At 39.2% G+C, this 25,113-nt stretch overlaps 1 protein-coding gene across 2 annotated transcripts in view; it reads right to left on the bottom strand.

Annotated features, from left to right (window-relative positions):
• Positions 1-19,479, bottom strand: part of aasdh (aminoadipate-semialdehyde dehydrogenase) — a 32,336-nt gene extending 12,857 nt beyond the window's left edge. For both annotated transcript variants that reach the window (XM_072252676.1, XM_072252677.1), the window contains exons 1-9: positions 19,136-19,479; positions 18,457-18,577; positions 14,861-15,198; positions 11,248-11,440; positions 10,025-10,266; positions 8,436-8,542; positions 6,984-7,156; positions 5,589-5,808; positions 831-952 (exon numbers count right to left, since the gene is read on the bottom strand). In XM_072252676.1, the coding sequence (XP_072108777.1) occupies positions 831-952; positions 5,589-5,808; positions 6,984-7,156; positions 8,436-8,542; positions 10,025-10,266; positions 11,248-11,440; positions 14,861-15,198; positions 18,457-18,577; positions 19,136-19,428 (1,809 nt within the window). In that variant the 5' untranslated portion in view covers positions 19,429-19,479. The remainder of the gene's footprint in view (positions 1-830; positions 953-5,588; positions 5,809-6,983; positions 7,157-8,435; positions 8,543-10,024; positions 10,267-11,247; positions 11,441-14,860; positions 15,199-18,456; positions 18,578-19,135) is intronic.
• Between the last annotated feature and the right edge of the window lie 5,634 nt (positions 19,480-25,113).

Genomic DNA, 25,113 nt, shown 5'->3' with positions numbered 1-25,113 from the left:
AGCATGCCCTTCAATATTGTTCTCTCTTGCTTACATAACCAACAAATTCTGGGAAAAACAAAAATCAGACAGAACTCTAACAAAGCAACTAAGTTGGAACTAGAGGCTTTAAGTTGAGAAGACTTTGGAAAAGATGCAATAGTGTTACCAAAATGATTAATGGCATGGTTATATGAACAGACTGGAGAAGCTAGGATCATTCTTTTTGGAACAGACGAGGTTGCAAGGAGATTTAATAGTGATAGCTAAATCCATTAAGAACAGCACAAAATACTGGCACAGAGGTCAAGAACTTGCAGACGGAGAGTGAGTATGATTAGCAGAAGAACTGAAAGTACTAGCTAGAAGAAAGATATTTTTAGATGGCAAATAATAAAGGTCTGCAGTGAGCTACCAGATGAATGGTGAAAGCAGAATTGATTACAGGGTTCAAAATGCAACCACATCAATATCGACAAGTAAAGAATTTACATTGTTATGGAGAGGGGGTAACAGATTGGGACTAACTGGGTTACTCTTGAAAACAAGCAGTGAGGACTCAAAGCTAAATTGCCTTTCTGTAGTGTAACCATTCTATGAACTTTAATTTCATACATATTCTCCACTGAATCCAAGGCCATACAATCCTTTTAAAAGCTTGGGGTCAATGAAATTAGGAACATAGCAACCATAACTTCACTGAATGGCTGAACAAACCTGAGAGTTGAAAATTGTTTTCCCCATTTCTATGATAACCAATGATTAAAGGATTTGTTTGTGATCCATTATTTATTTTCTGATATATAAATAAGAAAATAATACCAATAATAACAAAATTCTTAAAAGCTTACCTTCCATAGTTGATGAATACCTTCACAGAGTTCTTTTTTCCCTAAAATGCGAATTGAATTTGTGTTTTTTGCTTTTGATCTTTCTCCATAGGTCTGAATCAAAATAGTTCGGTCTATTTTGCCTAGATGCAACAGATTTTTTTTAAAAGTTGAATGAACATTAGCTCGGTTAATATATAACACTCAGTGTCTACTTTATTGGGTACACCTGTACACCAGCTCGTTAATGCAAATATCTGAACAATCAGATGGCAGCAACTCATGCAGACATGGTCAAGAAGTTCAGTTTTTGTTCAGACCAAACATCAGAATGGGGAAGAGAATGGGATCTAAGTGACTTTGACTGTAGAATGATTGTTGGCGTCAGATGAGGTGGTTTGAGTAACTCAAAAACTGCTGATCTCCTGGGATTTTCACACACGACCATCTCTAGAGTTTACAGAGAATGATGCGATAACAAAGAACATCCAATGAGTAGCAGTTCTGTGGGTGAAAATGCCTAGTTAATGAAAGAGGTCAGAGAAGAATGGTCACACTGGTTCAAGCTGACAGGAAAGTGACAGCAACTCAAATAACCACATGTTACAATACTGGTGTGCAGAGAGCATCTCTGAATGCACAACATGTGAGACCTTGAAGTGGATGGGCTACAGTAGTCAAAGACCATAAACCAACACCTCATGTACCTAATAAAGTGGCCACTGACTATCATAGTTAAACTACAAGATTGCTAAACCAGAAATATGTAATAACAATATAAATCTGAGTTCAATTCCACTACACAACTCCAACCCACGCATAACTGCCGGAGAACATGTTTGGTTAAGCAATTTTTTGTAAAAATCTATCCAGATGGTGATGAACTTTAGGGAAGGAAATCTACCCTGTAACTTTAATTAAGTGTGACTAGATCATAGCAATGTGGTTATCTCACAACTATCTTCTAAAATGGCTTTGTTATCACCTTCACAAGGACTGTTAGTGGCAGGCAATAAATTCTGGCCTTGCCACTGATTTCTATCTCACGTAAATAAACAACGGAAGAAAGTGTTAAATAAGGCAGTGGGTAAAGTGTTTGAATTTGGAATACAGCGAGATATGCAAAAAATACCTTATAATATGTACTTTTCTGTGGTATTTCATGCATTCAACCAAGAGATTGAACCATGTCTGATGCCTACCGTAGATGTTCAGTTATCAAATTGGATGTCAACACCAAAGATCAAGTATGGATGTTTGTTAAATTACAATTTCAGGGTATATAAATAGCAAATGTCATGTGTTGGGAAAGCCAGTATAACTCAAATGAGAAAAAGAAAGCCTCAACTGGTTATCAAAGACAATGCAGAGTCACTCAGAACAAGGCTGATTTTTGAATGAGCTGAGCTTCATAAACACTGTAAGATGGGAGGAAAATATTGAAATAGTCAAACTTAAAGGAAACAAAGATTTCAACAGCAAGTAGATTGTGGTATGCACACTGACACAACAGAGTTGATTGTATACACTGGATTCGGAGACACTTCATTGGGACTGAATAAGAATTTTTGAACTGAAGTAAACTCTACCTTCAGCAGAAAGCTAAGTTCTCCCCAGCTTGCAGAGAGACACTGAGAGTTTGATAACATTGTACATTTGTACCCTCGTTTGAATAGGGGAGGAAGGCTCACCGATAAAGACAGGAATGAACATCCATCAGTAATTAAGTCAGGGCCTAGCAAAGGGAATAACTGGTAAGGACTGGACAGCACATCCATCTGTAATTAAGCCTTGATCTAGCGGACTTGCTTATCTGTAACTAAATTTTGCACCAACAGACTTGGTGGGCGTACCAGTTCAAATAACATCTTGCAACAGTAATGTATGGGGCTTACTATGTATAAATATATGGCTGTAACCTTGAGGGAACAGGCCCATTTGTCGGATGGTGGCTGTACTTACGTGCCTTCCCTCTGACAACTGGGTCTGAAACTCCTGCAGGAGGGTGCGCAATAAGAACTATAAGAAGCTGGCCTCCCGAGTTTTATTTAGATTCTACTTTAACAAAGATGGAACTTTTCTTGAATCACAGCTCATGTCACATCTTGAGGTGCATTCACACATGATCCCTTGATACCTCACTCCAACAACACTGACTATCACTCTTTCACAGTTATCTGAGCTCCACTTCAGGCTGGCCGGTGGTGTAGTGGCATTCCCACCAGACATTGAGGCGAGTGGACCTGGCTTTGAATCAGGCTGGCTCCTTGCACACTTTCCATCCATATTGGGTTGAGCATTGACCTAGCAACTTGACCTCATAAAACAGTAGACAAATGCAAAGGAAACGGCAAAGTTCCCGCCATTTGAGCCACAAGACATGGAGAGCAACAATCAATCAATTAATAGCTCCACTTCATTGCCAGATTTGGTTCTTCAACAAAAGATATTTCTTCTTCCTTTCAGAGCAAATCCTAATATTCCTCCAGATCTTTCTCTCCTTTCATATTTCTCCTTCAGTCATACCCCTTTTGTCTTTTGCTTTCACCACCGTTTCTGATCTTCCCCTCCTTCTCAAGCAATCAGTCCTCAGCAGAAGCCTCAAGGGATGCTGGGCCCAACAGGACGATGTTTAATTCTTTTTCCACTGCTTTCACCTTTATGTTCATTTCTTTATTCAAGAATCACAACCCACACTGATGACATTTTCTCCAAATGTTCAGAATTCTTGATTGACTTGGAAGCCCCGCCACCACCCCAGCCCAGACTCTGACTCTTTCTAGAACTATTCACCAACAAATAATAATGCGACAATGACTATCTTAATGTTTCCACTGCACTTATTCATTATAATCTATCCCCTACCTGAACAGTAGCACTCTGCTCACTAAGAACATATCCTAGTCTGCCATCAATAATGTAAACAAGAGTACTGCTATTGTTGTATGGTGAACCAACCTCTTCATGAATGAGTGCTAGCTCTCTGATATCCCTCATACTTCCCTTTGAACCAAGCTCCCCCACTATTCTCTCCCAGTAACTTAGCTTAACTTTCATGGGGATACTTGAGACCTCTGAATTCTTCTAGTTTCCTAGTCACAGCTGTCTCATTTTCACTATTGAGATCCAGCCTACTACATCTCTGTCCGTCACCAGGATGGCCCAAGGGATCTTTGCTGCTTTCTTGATCTAATGTCCAACTACATCTCCTTTCCTGGACCACCACTCCTTCATCTGGATGAATTTATTCTTACAAAAAACAAATTCTCCTTTAACTCCATTAACCCAGCAATTCATGGGTTCAGACTATGCTCATTTCCTTGGAGATATGAAGTAGACAGTATTTAGCCTGTTCTTGTTTCCTGTGGTAGGGTTGCTTAAAACTAAAAGGACAGAGATTTACCCACCTTCTTCCTACCCTGTCTGAGGACAGAATTCTGTTTTCACCTTTCACTCAATTTGCATCTGCAATAATTTCCACAAGCTTCAATACAATTGCACCTTCCAATGAAACTGCAGCAGACATCCCACCCGGCAAAAACCCATTTCAGGGAGGTAGCACCACCACCTCCGCACCCCGCCCCCCCCAACCAGTCGGCCTCCAAGGGTGTATGTATATATATATAAACACACATACACCTTGTTGAGTATTTTGTCGGCAGTTTCAATGCTAATAGCTAAATGCTAATGCAAATAGCTTTTCTATTTCTTTTGCAAACTTTCCTTGTACTGTGATGTGGCTTGCTTGGCAGATTTGAGCATTTTGCCAGAAGTCTCAACCTCATAGCAGTCTGTGTCAATGAATTTGCTAATTTTGCAAGACTTCAGATTCATAAGATTCACAATTATATTATATTATCATGGAGTTTTATTTTTATTCTATTACAGCTTTAAGCAAGTCTGCAGGGAGTTTGGCCTCATCACGTAGGACATCAATAGAGTAGCTCCTTAGCAGCTAGCCAGCTAATATAAATAACGTTAGCTATGCTAATGAATGAATGACACCTGTTAAACTCACCTCAACATGTCTTTTACAGTTATTTAACCCACCATGGGCAATAGAAAAGTCACTGTTGCAAACACTGCAGCGAGCAACACTGTCATTATTTTTGACTCCTATTAGGCAGGGGTACACATTAGTGTAGTCTGGGGTGAAGTACGTTTTATATTTTCTTTTTTTGGAATACTCTGCCATGGTGCTGCAAGACACTAAACTGAACTGATGGACAATGAAAGAGAGAGACAGAGAGGTCGATTGTAAAGCCTGCCCACAGAGAAAACTGATAGGTCTACCTAGCACAAAGAGAGACCAATCAGGATGCTCTCTCTGTCACTCTCTCACCACATCTCTCTCCCTCTCCCTCCCTCAAAAAAAATTTGATTTCCGGGATATTGTACGTAATTTCCGGGCATCAGGGAGCCACTATCAATATGTGGGGAGACTCCCGGAACTTCCAGGAGAGGTGGGATGTATGCTGCAGTAAATTTTCATAAATATTTGCTTACAACCTCAATGCTAACTCTGTTTCTCTCTGCTCAGGTAATCCCTAACCTACTAAGTAAATCCAGCAATTCTATTTCCATGATGTGGAAAGTAGGCTTCTGCTCCAATATAACATCTGTGCTGTTCTCCAAATCCAATCAGTTAGTATTCTTTAAGACAGTGCTCCATTTCCTCAGCTAAAATTTGGATTGGACTTATTAACAATACAAATTAAAATATTACATTGAAGAATGCTGGATCAGATATAGAAGATTTTATTAAAATTTGTAATTTACCATGAGATGTAAATGGCATTGAATTGATCTGTACAACATCATCTGGAATTGCATGTGAAGGGAGCAGTTTTCCAAGATCAGAGAGGATATCTCTGCAGAAATTAGTAGAATTCTTGTTCTGTTGTTCAGGTAGACCACTGGGCACAACAAACAGAATCATCTGATCTTGATCACATATAGTCAATACACAAGCTTCCACTTGCTTCAAGCTTTCAGCTACCTAGAATTATTTAGAATTTATTATAATATTTTCATCATTAAATTCAGTAATCTCTTAACAAAAGCAATAAAAAAAACTCATGTAAGGAAGTCATCTTCAAAAGGTAGATCGTGCCACAAACCCTTTGAAATAGAGAATTCACAAGACTTATAACCTTATGAGAATAGAAACCAAGTTCAAGTTCAGCTTATTGTCATTCAACCACACACATGTATACCACCAAATGAAGTATTTCTCCAGACCAAGGTGCACATCGCAATACATAAAACACACACACGCACACACAAACACACAAAACAAAGTAATATTACCACAAATAAGTTAACAGATAATAAAATGTATTTACCACACAAAAAGTAAACAGTATAACAATACTGGCACTTAGTATGTGATAAGACCTGGGTGATGGCAGGAAGTCCAGTAGCCTTTTGGTCTGGGGGAAGAAACTGTTGCACATCCTAACAGTTCTTGTCTTTAATGTCTTTTTTATCTTTGACCCAAATGAAAATTTCTTTCTCAAGACCATGACCCCCATACTCAATTAGCAGTTGCTCATATTAACATTACCAATACTTCGTTGATTCTTGAATTGCTCAATTAGATGAATCTCATTCTTCTAAATGCCAGTAAGGACAAGACAAACTTCCTCAGGCTCTCCTTATGGGTCAAATCCTACAAGCCAAGAATCAATTTAGTGATCTATGGTGGACTGAGTCCAAGCCTTTTATAGATATGGAGATCAGAATTTTACCTCATACTCTGAGGTCTTAGTGAAGCCATGTGCAAAAAAGAATTTTCTTTTCACTCAAACTCTTTACAATAAAAATGCCAACATACCATTTGCCTTCATTCGTGCTATATCACTGTACTTCCTTTTTTATGAACCAAATACCCAATTCCACCGTACACAATTACTTGTTTCTTGCAACTAATGATTTGAACTGCAAACATCCAAGTGAAACATACTGATTCCTGTGGTACCTAGTCGGTAACTACCAATCTGAAACAGAGCTATTCATGCCTATCATTCTGTGGGCCTTTAGCCAATAATCCATTTCTGCTAATATGTTAACAAATCTCTATCTAACGTATGTTACCTAATTTGTAAATATACAATATCTTGAACAAGTTTTACTGTATTGTATATGATGGAAACTGATTTACAATGGAGTTACCTGCTGTATACTTTCAAGATTTATACGTTTCCCATGACGTTTAATTTGGTTGTCTTTACGACCTAAATAATACATCTGTCCATCTTTAACAACTACCCAGTCGCCAGTGGCTCGCATTATTCCTGAGAGCACAGTTATTTCATCATTTAAAAAACATACACGGTCTTCACCACCTGGAGAAAAATAAGATACAAATTCTAAATCATTACTACATAACACTTTTAACAACATATATAGAATTCCACTTGTAATGCATTAACATGGCCACTTGCCTTAGTATTCACATGGTTATTTTAATATGCGGCATTATGAAGACATGTCTCCAATTATGTATGTGATAACATTCTGCATTAAGAAGCATAGTATGTGAAAATTTAGTTGCATACAAGAGATCACAACACCGTAACTGAAAAAGATACTGAATAAAGGGGGAGATGAACAGGGGGTGGTAAAGGAGGGGTAGCATGTTTGCCTTTATTAGTCAAGGTGCTGAGTTCAAGAGTCAGAAGCTCTGTTGCAGCTTTGTTAACTGTCTTTATGCTACATCTGGAGTATTGCATTTAATTCTGATTACCTGGATGTGGAGGCTTAGGAGAGATACAGAAGAGGTTTACAAGGATGCTGCCTGGATTAGAAGGCATGTGTTATAAAGAGATTTCAGGCATAACTTGGGTGGTTTTCTCTGGAGTGGCAGAACCTGAGGGCAGACCCGACAGAAGTTTATAAAATAATCAGAGGTAGACATAGAGACGGTTGGTACCTTTTCTCCCTAGAGTCAAAATATCAAATTACCTAACACTATGAGACAGGGAAAGTTCAAAAGAGGTGTGCAGGGTGAACTTTTTTCATTTTTATATAGAGATTAGTGGGTGCCTGGAATGCACTGCCAGGGTGGTAGGGGCAGATGTGATAGAAGTGTTAACAAACTCTTAGATGAATATGCAGAGTTTAAGGGATATGCACCACGTGCTGGTGGAAAGAATGAGTTTAACTAGGCATCATCAGCTTAGTTAATTCCTGTGCTGTATTAACCCACAATTTTTCTGCATTTAAATACAAAAACATTAAAAATTTATTAAATATCAAGTAGTTCTTAAGATGAACAAAGTTAAGCTTATCTTAAAACACACAAAAACATTCCAAATATATAACTATTTTAACTTAAAATTTGCAAATGCGCCTCAATGTCAGAGTGTATTCAGGAAATAACCAGCAGAGTTGCCTGCAAATTTAAGATTTTTGTATTCTGCAAAAACCCCAAGTATCACAGCATTCTGGATGGAATGGCACCAACAGCAAGATCTGCCAAAGAATGGCAAAACTCAGATGTGATCAATCAGAAGGATTACCGTAATATCTTTTTCAGAATTATTTGAAACTCCTCCTTCCAAAGACAAAAGTCTGCAACAAATTATTTCACAGTGAAGATGCAAGAGAAAAAAAAGTCCCTACCTATGAAAACTTGCCCTTCTCCTTCTTGGATTACCTTGCCAGAGTCATCTACAACATCTAAAATGGTTCCTAAAAGAGGAAATCCTAAAGGCACATGGTCTTCATACCTAAAGCACAAACAGAAATAACAATTAATATCAAATCATATTTAAGATGTTAGCAACTTCCAACAATCACAAGTATCAATAAGCTTTTTTTAAGAAGAAACTGATTCTGGGCTTACTTTATGCTTATGCCAGGGCAGTTAGATAACATAATAACTACAAGTGTTTTACAAAGACCATCAAAAACTATACCAGTTACTTAGTAGGTTTAGAATAATATATTTCTTGGGGAACAGAACAGCACTTGGCATCAACAGCCTATCTTTTAAGGGACATCAAATTATTGTAATGAAAAAAAGCAAAAAAAAAAATCTTTACGGGCTGGATTTTCCCATCTTTTGCTTCAAGTTCCATTTGGATGGCTTTGATTGTCAAAGACAAGAAAATACTTAAAATTTTACTTTATACACTAGGGAAAGCCCTTCTCCTGCTCAAAGGTTACTGGGGCTGCAACTCTTTATTGAGTGAGTCATTACATCAAGGCTCAGTTGCGTATTCTGGACATGAAGCATCTCACTAAAATCTGAAGAAAAGTAAAGCTATTTGTTTAGTAACCTAGCCAACATTTTATTATAAAATCAACAGTACCAGAATAGAGTTCCTTACTGTTCTCTGTTACTTTAGTAACATGTATTGAATTTAGAATTTATTTAAAACTTGTATCCATCCCACAACGTGAGGGAGTGAAAATCTTTGCATTATGACTCCATTGTAATGCACAGACATGTGAATCTAAAAGTCTAATGGCTTGTAGAAAGAAGTTGTCCCAGTCCTAGCATTAATGCCGCGGTAGCATTTGCCAGATGGAAGCAGCTGAAACAGTTTATGGTTGGGGTGATTAGTGCCCCCAATAATCTTCCAGGCCTTCTTTCTGCACCGGCTGCTATAAATGTCCTCAATGGAGGGAAGTTCATATCCATAGATGCGCCGGGCTGTCTATACCACTCTCTACAGTGCCCGGGGATCAAGGTTGGTGCAGTTCCTGATACAGCCAGTCAAGATGCTCTCAATGGTGCCCCTGTAGGTCTTGAGGATTTGGAGGCCCATGCCTAACTTCTTCAGTCGTCTGAAGTGGAAGAGATGCTGTTGTACTTTTTTGCTACACAGCTGGTGTACACAGTCCATGTGAGATCATTGGTGACGCGGAACAGAGGAACTTGAAACTACTCACCCTCTCAACTGCAGACCCATTGATCTTGATTGGGCCGAGCCTGTCTCCATTCCTCCTGTAATCCACAATCAGCTATTTTGTTTTTTGGACACTGAGGAAGAGGTTGTCATCCTGGCACCACTGTGTCAGGGTGTCAACCTGTCCTCCGTAGGCTGTCTCATTACTGCAAAAATAAGTCCAATCAAAAATTGGTGCCACAATGGGACCCAGCATAGACCCCATGAGTTGAATAGCCTCTGAAGTTATTAGTTCAGCATGGAGTGTTTCTGAACACTTATTTCCCACGTTTCATATTATACATTATGTAGACTTACTGTCTTGTACTATGTGGGATTTCTTCAGGAATTTTGTAGTACGTGGCCCAACATGACACTTCGGTAATGCCATATAGATTGTAAATTTGGGTTTTGTTTCCTTCTTCACGCCAACTGTTCAGTACACACAATGGAGGAAATGGTTCACCACCAACTGCTAACACACGCAGAGGTGAATTATCTGAAAGCACTACAGAGGCCAGAATTTTGGATCCAAAACTTTTAATTAATGTCGGTGTAACCTTAAAAAAGATAGAATTAATTTGTCATTATATTTCAAGATTCACATTATAAAGATCTACACTAGGATTACAGCAATTTGTTGCTTGATTCCTAATTTTACATCGTCATTTCTTGAGAATCAAACCCATAATGAGATACAATTCTTTGAACATTGGCTAAACTTTCATTTTCAAAAGGTTATTTCTCAAATATGAAGTTAGGTGGCAAGTACTATTGGCTAATTAACTTGAATGAGCACCACAGCCAACACAATCCTGTACTTACATAAACATCATTAAAAAAATATTGGCTCAAAAAGTAGTGGATAAGCAACAGCAGTTCAAATCAAATGGCTGTAATCTACAGTAGTCAATATTTGGTGAAAGATCAGATAGTAATCTATTTAGTGCATTCAACCTATTTCAACATTCAGTGAGATCATGGCTGAAAAGTTGAAACCAAATTCTATATTACCAACTAACTTTGTTGTATACCCCTTCCCTTCACTTCAGTTTTGTAATATTCCTCTTCTTCAGCCTTATCACTTAATATCAAATGACTTTGTTTTCTGCAAAAGCTGCAAACTTATACATCCTTTGCATATACAGTCTTTCTTGACTTGAAATACTAAATTTTACGCTCAAACAGTGTAAATAACTTCTCGCTCTCCTCTCTATTAACCACCTTTAATACCTTGAGAACTACAGTTAGGTCATTCATTAACTATTTAAATTATCATGGACAATTTAGTGTGATCCCACAACCATTTTCAGCAATGTACTGTAAGTGGTTAACCACAATTCTATTCAGCTTTAGCAAACTTGCTCCATGCAATAAATATTAGCACTCTGCTAATCAGTTTGTTTTGTTTTAATACTTGACGATATTTTTACAAGTAGGTTCATGTAAAGAAACTATAATTAGGCTTACAAATAAGTTGCAAGCCAATGTTATGTGACAAGCATAATGATAGCTTCCATACCACTCTGATAGCACCATACCTGCATTACAGACACCTTGTGATGATTAAAAAGAATCTCTGTTAGTCTCTTTGGCATCATTTTAATAACTGGTGGAACAATAAGCAGTGTGGCTCCACTGCATAAGGCCATAAATATTTCAATAATTGAAGGGTCAAATGTCAGAGGAGAGGACATAAAAATTACATCATCTGATGAAACATCAAAGATTGACCTGCAAAACAAAATTAAATAGAACAAATAGAAAGGTAAATAAAGCTGCAATAATGAAGCTTGCTAAGTTCAAGATTTTAAGAAATATTTTACTGCAGTAAGATCACAGTGAATGTGCAATTGGAAGTAATTTGACATTGGAAGAAAGATGGTAAACTTTCATTTTAAATTAATAACAAAACAAGGAATTCATACTTCAATCTAGTCGGAGTATGGCTTTTGGTTTAATCAAAACACCAACTGTTAAGCTATTTTACTTATTTGTTGGCCCTAACATAATAGATTCAATAATAACAAATAGCTGGAATACTACTAAATAAGCCTAGGTGAGAAAAACCTCAGCTCATGAAAACGGGATTGGGCAAGGTAAATCTCAACCCTTCAGGCTTACCAGATTTTCTACCTTTCCATTACAAAAAGAATTGCATCGACTGTGATTTCTCAATTGTGGGATCAACTCCTACTTTGAGCATTGGAGAATGATGCCGCATGGTGAAACTCCAGGTTAGTATGAAGATAGTTCTCACTGTGACAGGCTTTACTTACTTTCTCTGGGGGATTCAGAAGATTTTAAGGCACTATTTAGAAAAGCAGCAGGAAATTAACTTAACTGCGTGACCAATATTTATCTCACATGGCACTACAAGCGTGGTTTAATCTCAGTTCTGTATTGTAGTAAACCTACCAACATATCATTAAAAATAATCTGCCTTTCATCACAATAGTGCTTGTGAATACCTGCTACAACACTGAATCGAATGGAAAATTATTTCATTGGCTGAACAGTTTTAGACACCCTGAGGTAGATAAACAAATTGTTAAATAAACAAATATCATTTTTTTCTGTTTTTAATAGACCTGAAACAAATGTGCTAGTTTTATTTTCCAAGCCTGTTAAAACTTAAGATTCCATTTTAAGATTGCCTCTAAATTGAAATTTCTAAATAGTTCTTGTATCTTCCATCTACAGTACTGTGCAAAAGTCTTAAGCAGCCAATTTTTTTTTAAATATACAGTTTCAGATGGTATAGCCTCCAGAGTCCTGATCTCAACATCATTGGGATTACCTGGAGACTGAAGCAAACAAGATAGCCGAACTCTGCAAAAAAACTGTAGCAAGTTCTCCAATATGTTTGAAGCAACCTACCAACCGATTTTCTAGGAAAACTGCACGACTGTGTACTTAAGAAAAATGATGCAGTTTTAAAAGCAAAGGGTGCTCATACCAAATATTGATTTGATTCACTTTTTTTAAACTGTTTTCTGCTCTTTACAGTAATTTTTTGATATTTAGAAACTTTTCATTTCATTATTTTTGAAAGCATCTTTGCTTCAGAGAATTTTTTTTTACAAGTGCCTACGACTTTTGCACAGTACTGTACTAGTAAGAAGGGGTGAAATGAACAGCCTCTCTCCCTGACAAAGATTTCAATTGACACCTTCAAGATACACTATCCAAAAGCACAGGCAGAAGTTTGACTGACAAGGGCAGTTTCAAAAATATCTTTGAAAGAAATTGCAATAATCTTTGATGCTACCTCAGATTCCCTGGACAATTTTATTAGCATGCCTGAGTTTCCATTTTTCACAGTAGGTTCTTTGTCACAATATGTTTGTTTTAGTTGTCAATATGCATACAGACATTTATCTGATTGAACTTAGTTTGTGGGTCTTTGTGTGTAGTTTTTCACTGATTATACATTTCTTTGTTCTACTGTGAATACCTGCAAGAAAATGAACCTCAAGGTAGTATTCGGTGATATATACATACATTGACAATAAATTTACTTTAAACTTGGGAATTTTGAACTATGTATTTGACTCAAGAAAGATTTGGAAACTTAAAAATTACTTGAATAAATTTATCCTGCTGAATATGTTCTACCTCTTAACTATTATGCGTTTTCTTGGTGACATATTCCAAAAGGTTAGTTGTCGGATGCATGCTTGTGATTTCCATCTTTACCTCATCACCAACTCTATATAATTATCATTGAATTTATCACTGTCACAAAGCTTTCAGTATCTATGACCAACTTTCATCAGGCAAAGACATGATGAATGGTTAGTCTGATGAAACATATTTCCCAAAACTAGAACCCTACATCTCCACCACCAGGTTCTGCCTGATTTTTTGAATTCTTTCCACATTTGAAGCTTGGAAAAATAGAGGGCTATGGGTAACCTAGGTAATTTCTAAAGTAAGTACATGTTCGGCACAGCATTATGGGCCAAAGGGCCTGTATTGTGCTGTAGGTTTTCTATGTTCTGTGTTCTATGCATCTGCAGCAATTTGCCTCTGTCAAACATCTTACTCGATATCCAGTAATGAATGAGAAGGAATATCCTCCAACTAAATACTGGGAAAACCAAAGCAACTGCCATTAGTTCTTATCACAAAATACTATTTCACAGATAATGATCACATCATTTTCCATGTCAATGTCAGAAAATTAACCAGATTATTGGTAACCTGTGTGTAACACGAAACAAGTTCAGCTTTAAACCAAGCACTTATTTCATTAAGATAATCTGGCCTTTCTTTAAGAACATCAGATACACTTCAGCCAGATCTATTGCAAAAGCCATTATCCATGTCTAATAATTCCAATGTACCCTCAAGAGCACTGGCTGTTCTGTCCAAAACCCCAAAGTCACCAATTACTTTTGCATTTCCTCAAATTTAATTGCTCGTTATTAGCAGTCAGGCCTTCAACCACCTAGATCTTAGGCTGTGGAGTTCTGGAATTTCCTTGCTGGAACATCTGTGGCTCTCTACATCTCTTTTTCCCTTTAAGATATTTGTAAAACCTATCTCTTTAGCCAAGATGTTTTGGTCATTTGCCCTAATATAACATTTGTGGCTTGGTGTCAATTTACTTATAAGAATCCTCTTGGACATGTTGGTGTTACATTCATGCAGCAGATTCTGACCTTCTATCATATTGTGTTTCTTTACCATTGACCCAAGATCTTGCTGTGTCACAATGATAAAGTACCTGGTGTGCAATGGCACCCCAGACCGAAAAAAATGCCCCACAGAGACATCGACTACTACTACTTCATAGGGAGAGCAAATTATCTTGTTTCTCAAGAATGCCAAGGCTGATGAGCATTCTTTCCTGACTCTGCTCTGATTCCCCATATCCCTTAATACTTGACTAACATTAAACCATAAGCCTTACATTAAGTTAACAACCTACCAACATCAATGATCATCAAGATATATTCTGCGCTTCTAAACCTTAGGTACAAAGCATTTTCTAATTTCTCTACTGAAATGTAGCTTATTGCTTCTTGCCCAAAATTCCCCAAGCAGTGGAAATTATTCAGTTGTATCCAATTTATCATATCTCCTTAACACCGTGACATTGATAAAATCTGAAATTCAAAGTACAACATCCCTTGTGGTTAAACTTACATGAGATTCTGTATATTGGGAACAATGCATTGATGAGGTACTCGAACAATTTTTGGAGCTCCTGTAGTACCTGAAGTTTGCAAAATATAGGCCAAAAATCCACGGCAGTCAACATATTTATATTCATGACTTCTTTTATCCGAATCAGTTGTCTGCAACCTCCCTTCTTTTAAAGCTTCTACATTACTGCAAATGACATTTTCTTTGCTTTTGGGCTCTGAAGCGAAGGAATCCACATCCGTCAGCAGCCACTGAATCTTCACAAGCACGAAATTTAGTTTTGGTATATCACACTCAACATTAATGGACAACCAAGCTGAAAATGAGTCTCTGAATTTCTGTAATATAAAGTTATGATACAATATTATATATTGTCTTTCAAAACAATAGACTTCAAAAAACTATAATTATTCAATAAAAACAAAGCTAATATGGCTGAAAACAAACATGATGTAAAATGTTTATTTTATGTTAATAAATAAATAAGCAAGCAGTGATATGTACATAGAACATAGAATAGTACAGCACAGTACAGGCCTTTCACCCCACATTGTTGTGCCAACCCCCAAACCCTGCCTCCCATATAAGCCCCCACCTTAAATTCCTCCATATACCTGTCTAGTAGTCTCTTAAATGTCACTAGTGTATCTGCCTCCACCGCTGACTCAGGCAGTGTATTCCATGCACCAACCGTTCTCTAAGTAAAAAACCTTCCTCCAATATCCCCTTGAACTTCCCACCCCTTACCTTAAAGCCATGTCCCTTTGTATTGAGCAGTGGTGCCCTGGGGAAGAGGCACTGGCTATCCACTCTATCTATTCCTTTTAATATCTTGTACACCTCTACCATGTCTCCTCTCATCCTCCTTCTCTCCAAAGAGTAAAACCCTAGCTCCCTTAATCTCTGATCATAATCCATACTCTCTAAACTAGGCAGCATCCAGGTAACTCTCCTCTGTACCCTCTCCAGTGCTTCCACATCCTTCCTATAGTGAGGCGACCAGAACTGGACACAGTACTCCAAGTGTGGCCTAACCAGAGTTTTATAGAGCTGCATCATTACCTCATGACTCATAAACTCTGTCCCTCAATTTATGAAAGCTAACACCCCATAAGCTTTCTTAACTACCCTATCTACTTGTGAGGCAACTTTCAGGGATCTGTGGACATGTACCTCCAGATCCCACAGCTCCTCCACACTACCAAGTATCCTGCCATTTACTTTGTACTCTGCCTTGGAGTTTGTCCTTCCAAAGTGTACCACCTCACACTTCTCCGGGTTGAACTCCATTTGCCACTTCTCAGCCCACTTCTGCAACCTACCAATGTCTCTCTGCAATCTTTGACAATCCTCTACACTATCTACACCACCACCAACCTTTGTGTCGTCTGCAAACTTGCCAACCCACCCTCTACCCCCACATCCAGGTCGTTAATAGAAATCACAAAAAGTAAAGGTCCCAGAACCAATCCTTGTGGGACACCACGAGTCACAACCCTCCAATCTGAATGTACTCCCTCCACCACCACCCTCTGACTTCTGCAGGCAAGCCAATTCCAAATCCACCTGGCCAAACTTCCCTGGATCCCATGCCTTCTGACTTTCTGAATAAGCCTACCGTGTGGAACCTTGTCAAATGCCTTACTAAAATCCATATAGATCACATCCACTGCACTACCCTCATCTATATGCCTGGTCACCTCCTCAAAGAGCTCTATCAGGGTTGTTAGACACGGTCTGCCCTTCACAAAGCCATGCCAACTGTCTTTGATCAGACCATGATACTCTCAATGCCTATAGGTCCTATCTCTAAGAATCCTTTCCAACAGCTTTCCCACCACAGACGTAAGGCTCACTGGTCTATAATTACTCGGACTATCCCTACTACCTTTTTTGAACAAGGGGACAACATTCGCCTCCCTCCAATCCTCCGGTACCATTCCCGTAGACGAGGACATAAAGATCGTCTCCTAGCCAGAGGCTCAGCAATCTCTTCCCTCACCTCGTGGAGCAGCCTGGGGAATATTCTGTCAGGCCCCGGGGACTTATAGAAACATAGAAAATAGGTGCAGGAGTAGGCCATTCGGCCCTTCGAGCCTGCACCACCATTTATTATGATCATGGCTGATCATCCAACTCAGAACACCGCCCCAGCCTTCCCTCCATACCCCCTGACCCCCGTAGCCACAAGGGCCATATCTAACTCCCTCTTAAATATAGCCAATGAACTGGCCTCAACTGTTTCCTGTGGCAGAGAATTCCACAGATTCACCACTCTCTGTGTGAAGAAGTTTTTCCTAATCTCGGTCCTAAAAGGCTTCCCCTCTATCCTCAAACTGTGACCCCTCGTTCTGGACTTCCCCAACACAATATCTGTCCTAATGTATTTTAATAACTCCAACACCTCCTCTGCCTTAATATCAACATGCTCCAGAACATCAACCTCACTCATATTGTCCTCACCGTCATCAAGTTTCTTCTCATTGGTGAATACCGAACAGAAGTATTCATTGAGGACCTCACTCACTTCCACAGCCTCCAGGCACATCTTCCCACCTTTATCTCTAATCAGTCCTAACCTTCACTCCTGTCATCCTTTTGTTCTTCACATAATTGAAGAATGCCTTGGGGTGTTCCTTTACCCTACTCGCCAAGGCCTTCTCATGCCCCCTTCTTAAGCTCCTTTCTTGCTACCCTATATTCTTCAATAGACCCATCTGATCCTTGCTTCCTAAACCTCATGTATGCTGCTTTATTCCACCTGACTAGATTTTCCACCTCACTTGTCACCCATGGTTCCTTCACCCTACCATTCTTTATTTTCCTCACTGGAACAAATTTATCCCTAACATCCTGCAAGAGATCTCAAAACATTGACCACATGTCCATAGTACATTTCCCTGCAAAAACATCATCCCAATTCACACCTGCAAGTTCTAGCCTCATAATTTGCCCTTCCCCAATTAAATATGTAAATGAGAATAAAAACCAAAATGTTGGAAACCCTCTGCAGGTTAGGCAACATCTGAGGAAATAAGAACAGTTATGTTTCAGTACGATAGAGTTAGTGAAGGAATGAAATCCTTTACTTATAACTTCATATTTCTCAACTAAGCCCCCTCTCCAACAACTCAGTTTCAAAGAAAACCATTCTCAACTTTTCTTCACCTTTAAAATTTTCTGGTCCTATTAACTACAGTGGATTCCAGTTAATTGGGCCATTGGTTAATCAAGGCAGCCACTTATTTGGGACAACTCTTAAAGAAAAAAAACTAATTGAGAAAATAGCCATAATTCCCTTCATTAACTTGGGACACTATGCTACGTAATTGGGACAGGAGATTTTTGCTGAACAGTTTCTAAATAGCATCAGTCTCATGCACTTGCATGGTAGTCAGACACTACACTGTGCTTACAGCAAACTTTTAAAATAGCATCTGTCATGTGTTTCTCGGCCTGAAACATCGACTGCACCTTTTCCTACAGATGCTGCCTGGCCTGCTGCGTTCACCAGCAACTTTGATGTGTGTTAATTGATTAAATAAGTATTTTTAATCAATATTATTTTCTCATATCTTTACAGCACAGTAACTCACTTGTATCATATCTTTCTGAACAAGGATGTATTTCAATTTGCACATTTGAATAAAATATGCTGAGAAACGAGGTGAACTTTCTGGATCAACTGGACAAAAAGCTGCTCCCGCTTGAAGAATTCTAAAAGTGCACAGAGACATCAAAGACCATTATTTCTGAAATATTTACTTTCAGCCATATGTTGTCCAGTATAGTAAGTGGGTTTAAAAAATAATCTTGCAATGCTCTCTGTTTAATTATTTCTCTTCTACAGAAAGGCCACTTAAGTACATGTGGCTCATGAGCAATGACAATGTGGATAAAACATCTGGGTAAAGATGAGTTCTTCCGGCAGATTGTGTGTTGCTCCAGATTCCCGGTTGTAATGATCATCAGTATTCTGGAATTGGCAAGCAACCCAGAACAGAAAAATCTCTCGCCACCCATTCCCATTCATTCATCCCATGAATGCTTAACCACACTGACCCCAGCAATATGAACTACACAATGAACTATCGCACTTCCCACTGGAAGTGCATGCCGAAATGAATGGTGCCGTGCAGGGGTGTTTCTCGTTTACACTGATTTTAAAAAGTGTTGGATATCATCACTAATTTGGTCTTGCCTTGCGTGTATGAAAAGAAAATCGATGACGGATAAAAAAAACTGAAGTGCGCAGTGTAAGAAAACGACTATTACCCTAAAATGCAGCTGGGCAGGTTTACAGTTGGCTGGCAATACAACCCAATGGCATAACCTCGGCTGAGATCACAGTGTAGCTGCAGCCGCTCTCTGAGCTCGTCAGCCAGGCCGATAACCCGGCCATAGGTGTAGGACAACCGACCGCCATCCGCACCGCTGTCGTAGCACACAGCGGTCCTCTCGCCACGACCCGCCGCCGCTCGCAGCACCAGATCGTGCAAGCCGCTCGCTCTCGCTACCGGACGACCAGCGGCGTCAACTCCAACCTCTCCCTCGGCCGTTTGAAACATCACTGAACGCTTGTTCACATGAGGTCTCCGACCGCCACCGGCTCACTCGGTCGCAGGTCACACCGTCCACTGGCTGCGACAACGTCATGACGTGCTGTATGACGTTGAGATAACCCCGCGCGCATTAAACGTCATGTGCTGCATTGGAGATTCTTGCATCTATTTTGCATGCTGATATTGTCTTTATGTCGAATTCTGCAAGAAATTCTAAATTGTACCGTATACTGTTTTATATATAAAATGAGTCCAAAGATTGAGACACAGGAGACTGCAGATACTGGAATTTGGAGCGAAACAAAATGAATTGCTGGAGGATTTCAGCAAGTTGAGCAGTATCTACAGAGAAAAAGGAGTTAACGATGTTTCAGTAATTAGAATTTTTTACACAAAGGAAACTCGACCAAAGGGGCACTCTGTACGCAGGATTAGCAAATTCACAGATGACATGGAAATTTATGGGTTTTTTTTGCTGGCCACAAGTAGGAACAGACGCCGCTAATATAATTAATGAGTCAGTAAGGTGTATGGAAAAAATTAAGAATTTTATCCTTGTGTCAAGTGTGTACATATGCAATGAATGACAAGATCCTGGGAAGTTCCAAAGAATAGAAGTCGTTAGACCCCCAGAAAGTGTAGTTGACATATTGTAGGAAGGATGTGATTGCACTAGAAAGAGCAGAGAAGATTCATCAGGATATTGTTTGGGACAGTGTTTCACTCTCATGCAGAGACTGGATAGACAAAGGCATGTAGTAGAAAAGGCTTGTGGTCTGACTGCTGGAAAGAGGATCGATATTTCGTGGTCAGCATGAACATGGCGGACTCGGCCCCATTTCTGTGCTCTATGAATCTGAAATGGAAATAATGTATTTTTAAATTAATACCTCCTTCTTAGATTACCCTAAGGTAATTTGCAGCTATGAAATGCCTTAAAAGTGTAATCAATGAAAGATGAGGTATTTTATGTGGTCGTCAGTTTGTGCGAAACAAGCCCACACAAAGTGCAATGTGATGAAAAGCACAAAATGCTGGAAAGACTCAGCAACAAACTGATGAAGAATCTTTTTACTCTTTCTCTCACAACAGATGTAGCCCAACCTGCTAAATATTTCCAGCATTTTATGTTATTGTTTTAAATTTACAGCATCTGCATTTTTTTAGTTTTCTGATATTGCCCAGAACACTTGGAATGAAACTAGGCTTGGTACAGTGACAAGGGATCTTTCACACCCAGCTGAGAGGGTAGATGGAGACTTCTGCTTAATAACTAAATTGTGCCCATAACAATGCATCGTTACTTCAGTACTCAACAAAATTTACTTTTTTTCTGTTTTGAACGAGAAATCTGAATTGCATTTGATTACTAAAATAACGGGATTGGTATTCGAATTTATAAAATAAGTAATTATCATTAGTCATAGAATAATCCGGCATGGAAATGGGATCTTCCGCCCAACTTGCTAATGCTGACCAAGATAGTGCCGTTTGCCGACATTTGGCCCATTTCTCTCAGTCTTTCTATGTATCTATTATTTTAATTTAAAAATATTGTACCTGCCTAAACCACTCTCTCCGGCAGTTTGTTCCATTTACTCACCACCCTCTGCTTGAAAGAGTCGCCGCTCAGGTCCCAAAGTGGCAATGTTTTCTCTTGGGTTATGGAACAGATGTTTTTAAAGATTCAAAGTCAGAATCAGAATCAGGTTTATTATCACGGGCATGTGTCAGGAAATTTGTTAATTTAGCAGCGGCAGTTCAATGCAATACATATTATAGAATAATAAATAAATAACAGTATATGTATATTGGATAGATTTAAAATAGTGCAAAAAGAGAAATATTAAAAAAGGTGTTCATGGGTTCAATGTCCATTTAAGAATCGGATGTCAGAGAGGAAGAAGCTGTTCCCGAATTGCTGTGTATGCGCTTTCAGGCTTCTGTACCTCCTACCTGATGGTAACAGTAAGAGAAGTGCGTGACCTGGACGCTGCTTTCTGAGACACCGCTCCTTGAAGATGTCCTGGGTACTTTGGAGGGCGTTACCCAAAACGGAGCCGACTAAATTTATGACCCTCTGCAGCTTCTTTCGGTCCTGTGCAGTAGCCCCTCCCCCCTCCATACTAGACTGTGATGAAGCCTGTCAGAATGCCCCCCCCCCACCCCACGGTACATCTATACAGGTTTTTGAGTGTATTTGTTGACATACCAGATCTCTTCAAATTCCTAATGAAGTATAGCCGCTGTCTTACCTTCGTTATAGCTGCATCGATATGTTGGGACCAGGTTAGGTCCTCAGCAGTCTTGACACCCGGAACTTGAAACTGTTCACTCTCCACTTCTAATCCCTCTTTGAGGATTGGTTTGTGCTCCTTCGTTTTACCCTTCCTTAAGTTCACAATCAGCTCTCTTGTCTTACTGACATTGAGTGCCAGGTTGTTGCTGCGACACCAATCAACTAGTTGGTATATCCTGATCCTGTACACCCTCTCATCTCCATCTGAGTTTCTACCAACAATGAGTGTATCATCAGCAAACTTACAGATGGTATTTAAGCTTTGCGTAGTCATGGGTATAGAGAGAGTAGAGCAGTAGGCTAATCACACACCCCTGAGGTGCACCAGTGTTGATTGTCAGTGAGGAGATGTTATCACCAATCCATCCAGATTGTGGTCTTCCAGTTAGGAAGTCAAGGATCCAAAAGCAGAGGGAGGTACAAAGACCCAGATTTTGTAACTTCTCAATCAGGATAGTGGGAATGATGGTCCAGTAACATCATAAAGGATCCCACCCACCTTGCTCATGTCTGTCCCACTTCCATCAGGGGGTGGGCTACATACCATCCACTCCGGGAACTCCACCATTACTCTCCCCAAGCAGCAAGGCTGCTCAACACCACCAGCTACTAAACCATCCCTCCACAACCACTGCTTTACCATTTTCCATAGATAGAGGGATGTCCATTTAGAATGGAGATGAGGAGGAATTTCTTTAGCCAAGGGCAGAGATTGATAGATTGTTGATTAGCAAGGGCATGAGGGGGCACAGGGTGATGGCAGCCAATTGGGGCCAAGAGGGAAATGGATTAGCTATAAAATGCCAGAGCAGACTCAATGAGCCAAATGGCCTAATTACAGTGGCATGCAAAAGTTTGGGCACCCCTGGTCAAAATTTCGCTAAGCGAGTAAAAGATTACCTGATTTCCAAATCGCATAGAGTTAAAGATGACACATTTAATATTTTAAGGAAGATTACTTTTTTTATTTCCATCTTTTACTGTTTCAAAATAACAAAAAACGGGGGCCCGAAGCAAAAGTTTGGGCACCCTGCATGGTCAGTACTTAGTATCACACCCCCTTTGGCAAGTATCACAGATTGTAAATGCTTTCTGTTGCCGGCTAAGTCTTTCAATTCTTGTTTGAGGGATTTTCACCCATTCTTCCTTGCAAAAGGCTTCTAGTTCTGTGAGATTCTTGGGCCTTCTTGCATGCACTGCTCTTTTGAGGTCTATCCACAGATTCTTAGTGATGTTTAGGTCTGGGGACTGTGAGGGCCATGGCAAAACCTTCAGCTTGCACCTCTTGAGGTAGTCCATTGTGGATTTTGAGGTGTGTTTAGGATCATTATCCTGTTGTAGAAGCCATCCTCTTTTCATCTTCATTTTTTTTACAGTGTGATATTTGCTTCCAGAATTTGTTGGTATTTAATTGAATTCATTCTTCCTTCTACTAGTGAAATGTTCCCTGTGCCATTGGCTGCAACACAAGCCCAAAGCATGATCGATCCACCCCCGTGCTTTAACAGTTGGAGAGGTGTTCTTTTCATGAAATTCTGCACCCTTTTTTCTCCAAACATACCTTTGCTCACTGCAACCAAACAATTCTATTTTAACTTCATCAGTCCACAGGACTTGTTTCCAAAATGTATCAGGCTTGTTCAGATGTTTCTTTGCAAGCTTCTGATGCTGAATTTTGTGGTGAAGATGCAGGAAAGGTTTTCTTCTGATGACTCTTCCATGAAGGTCATATTTGTGCAGGTGTCACTGCACAGTAGAACAGTGCACCACCACTCCAGTCTGCTAAGTCTTCCTGAAGGTCTTTTGCAGTCAAACAGGGGTTTTGATTTGCCTTTCTAGCAATGCTGAGCAGTTCTCTCGGAAAGTTTTCTTGGTCTTCCAGACCTCAACTTGACCTCCACCATTCCTGTTAACTGCCATTTCTTAACTACATTATGAACTGAGGAAACAGCTACCTGAAAACGCTTTGCTATTTTCTTATAGCCTTCTCCTGCTTTGTGGGCATCATTCATTTTAATTTTCAGAGTGCTCGGTAGCTGCTTAGAGGAGTCCATGGCTGCTGATTGTTGGGACAGGTTTGAGGAGTCAGGGTATTTATAAAGCTTTGAAATTTGCATCACCTAGCCTTTCCTAACGATGACTCTGAACAAGCCATAGCCCTAACAAGACCTTGGTAAAAGTTATCTGAGAGCTCAAATCTCCTAGGGTACCCAAACTTCTGCATGGTGCTCCTTTCCTCCCCCCTTCTCACACTAAAATTGTACAAAACAAAAATAATACACTAATCTTGCTTAAAATGTTCAAAAGAATGTTTCATCTTTAACTTTATGACTTTTGGAGATCAGTTCATCTTCTACTCACTTTAACTATTCACAGTAACAGAAATTTTGACCGGGCCCGGGGTGCCTAAACTTCTGCATGCTACTGTATGCTGCTATATCTCTGGAAATGCTACTACTGTGCCAATGAACCTGTACCAATTCCAGTGCTGTCTACAGAGTGTGTACATTACTACGTGCTCCAGCATCATCACATATTCCAAAGGTGTACGTTAGTAGGTTAATTGGTCACATGGGTGTAATTGGACAGCACAGATTGGTCGAAGAAAGGCCTGTTCTCGTACTGTATCTCTAAACAAGTAAAGCAGCTCAACTTACCAAAAGCAATAGCCCAATTACCAGAAGTGCCAGTCTATGTTCTTCTTAAACAGTGGATCATGGAACTAGAGTCCATCATGGTTTTGTCTCACCTGACAATACATCAAACAACCAGTATCCCCAAAGCACCACCAAGATAACGAGAATGACATACATTTGTACATCTAAATCAAAGAGCTTCTAATCTAAGACATCAACAGAATTAATTTTCTTTGAAGATGTTGACTTCTCTACTGTGCTTTCTAAATATTTATTGTTTTTATTTAAAATTCCAAATAGAATTAAAAATGTTTCAACACCCCCCCCCAAATGTAACAAAAAATTATTCAATTTCAAATTCAAATATAGTGGACAAAATTATCACACACACATCTGGATATCATACAAGCAAAAAGGGTGGAACTAAATATTTTATGTAATTTATTACATAACATCTTGCAATTTTCCACCATGGATTTGCTACACCCACTAATGCTTAACATTGCAATGGTGGAATGCAAAATGATTTAGTCGGAAAATACAAATGAAAAAGTGACTTCACTTTCTTTTACCAATTGTCAATATTACAAATCAGATAAATATTGGAACAATGCATTAAAACAACAAAAAAAGGACTTTTAGAAAAGAAGTACATTTGTTCTAAAGGTACAAACTATTTAGACAATTGATCTTATGGGACAAAACGTTAACTTTAAAAAAAGCCTCACTGTTATGAGATATACTGAGCCTACTATC

Source organism: Mobula birostris, chromosome 3, assembly GCF_030028105.1.
Source record: "Mobula birostris isolate sMobBir1 chromosome 3, sMobBir1.hap1, whole genome shotgun sequence".
NCBI lineage: Eukaryota > Metazoa > Chordata > Chondrichthyes > Myliobatiformes > Myliobatidae > Mobula > Mobula birostris.
This window is presented reverse-complemented; position numbering and strand designations above follow the sequence as displayed.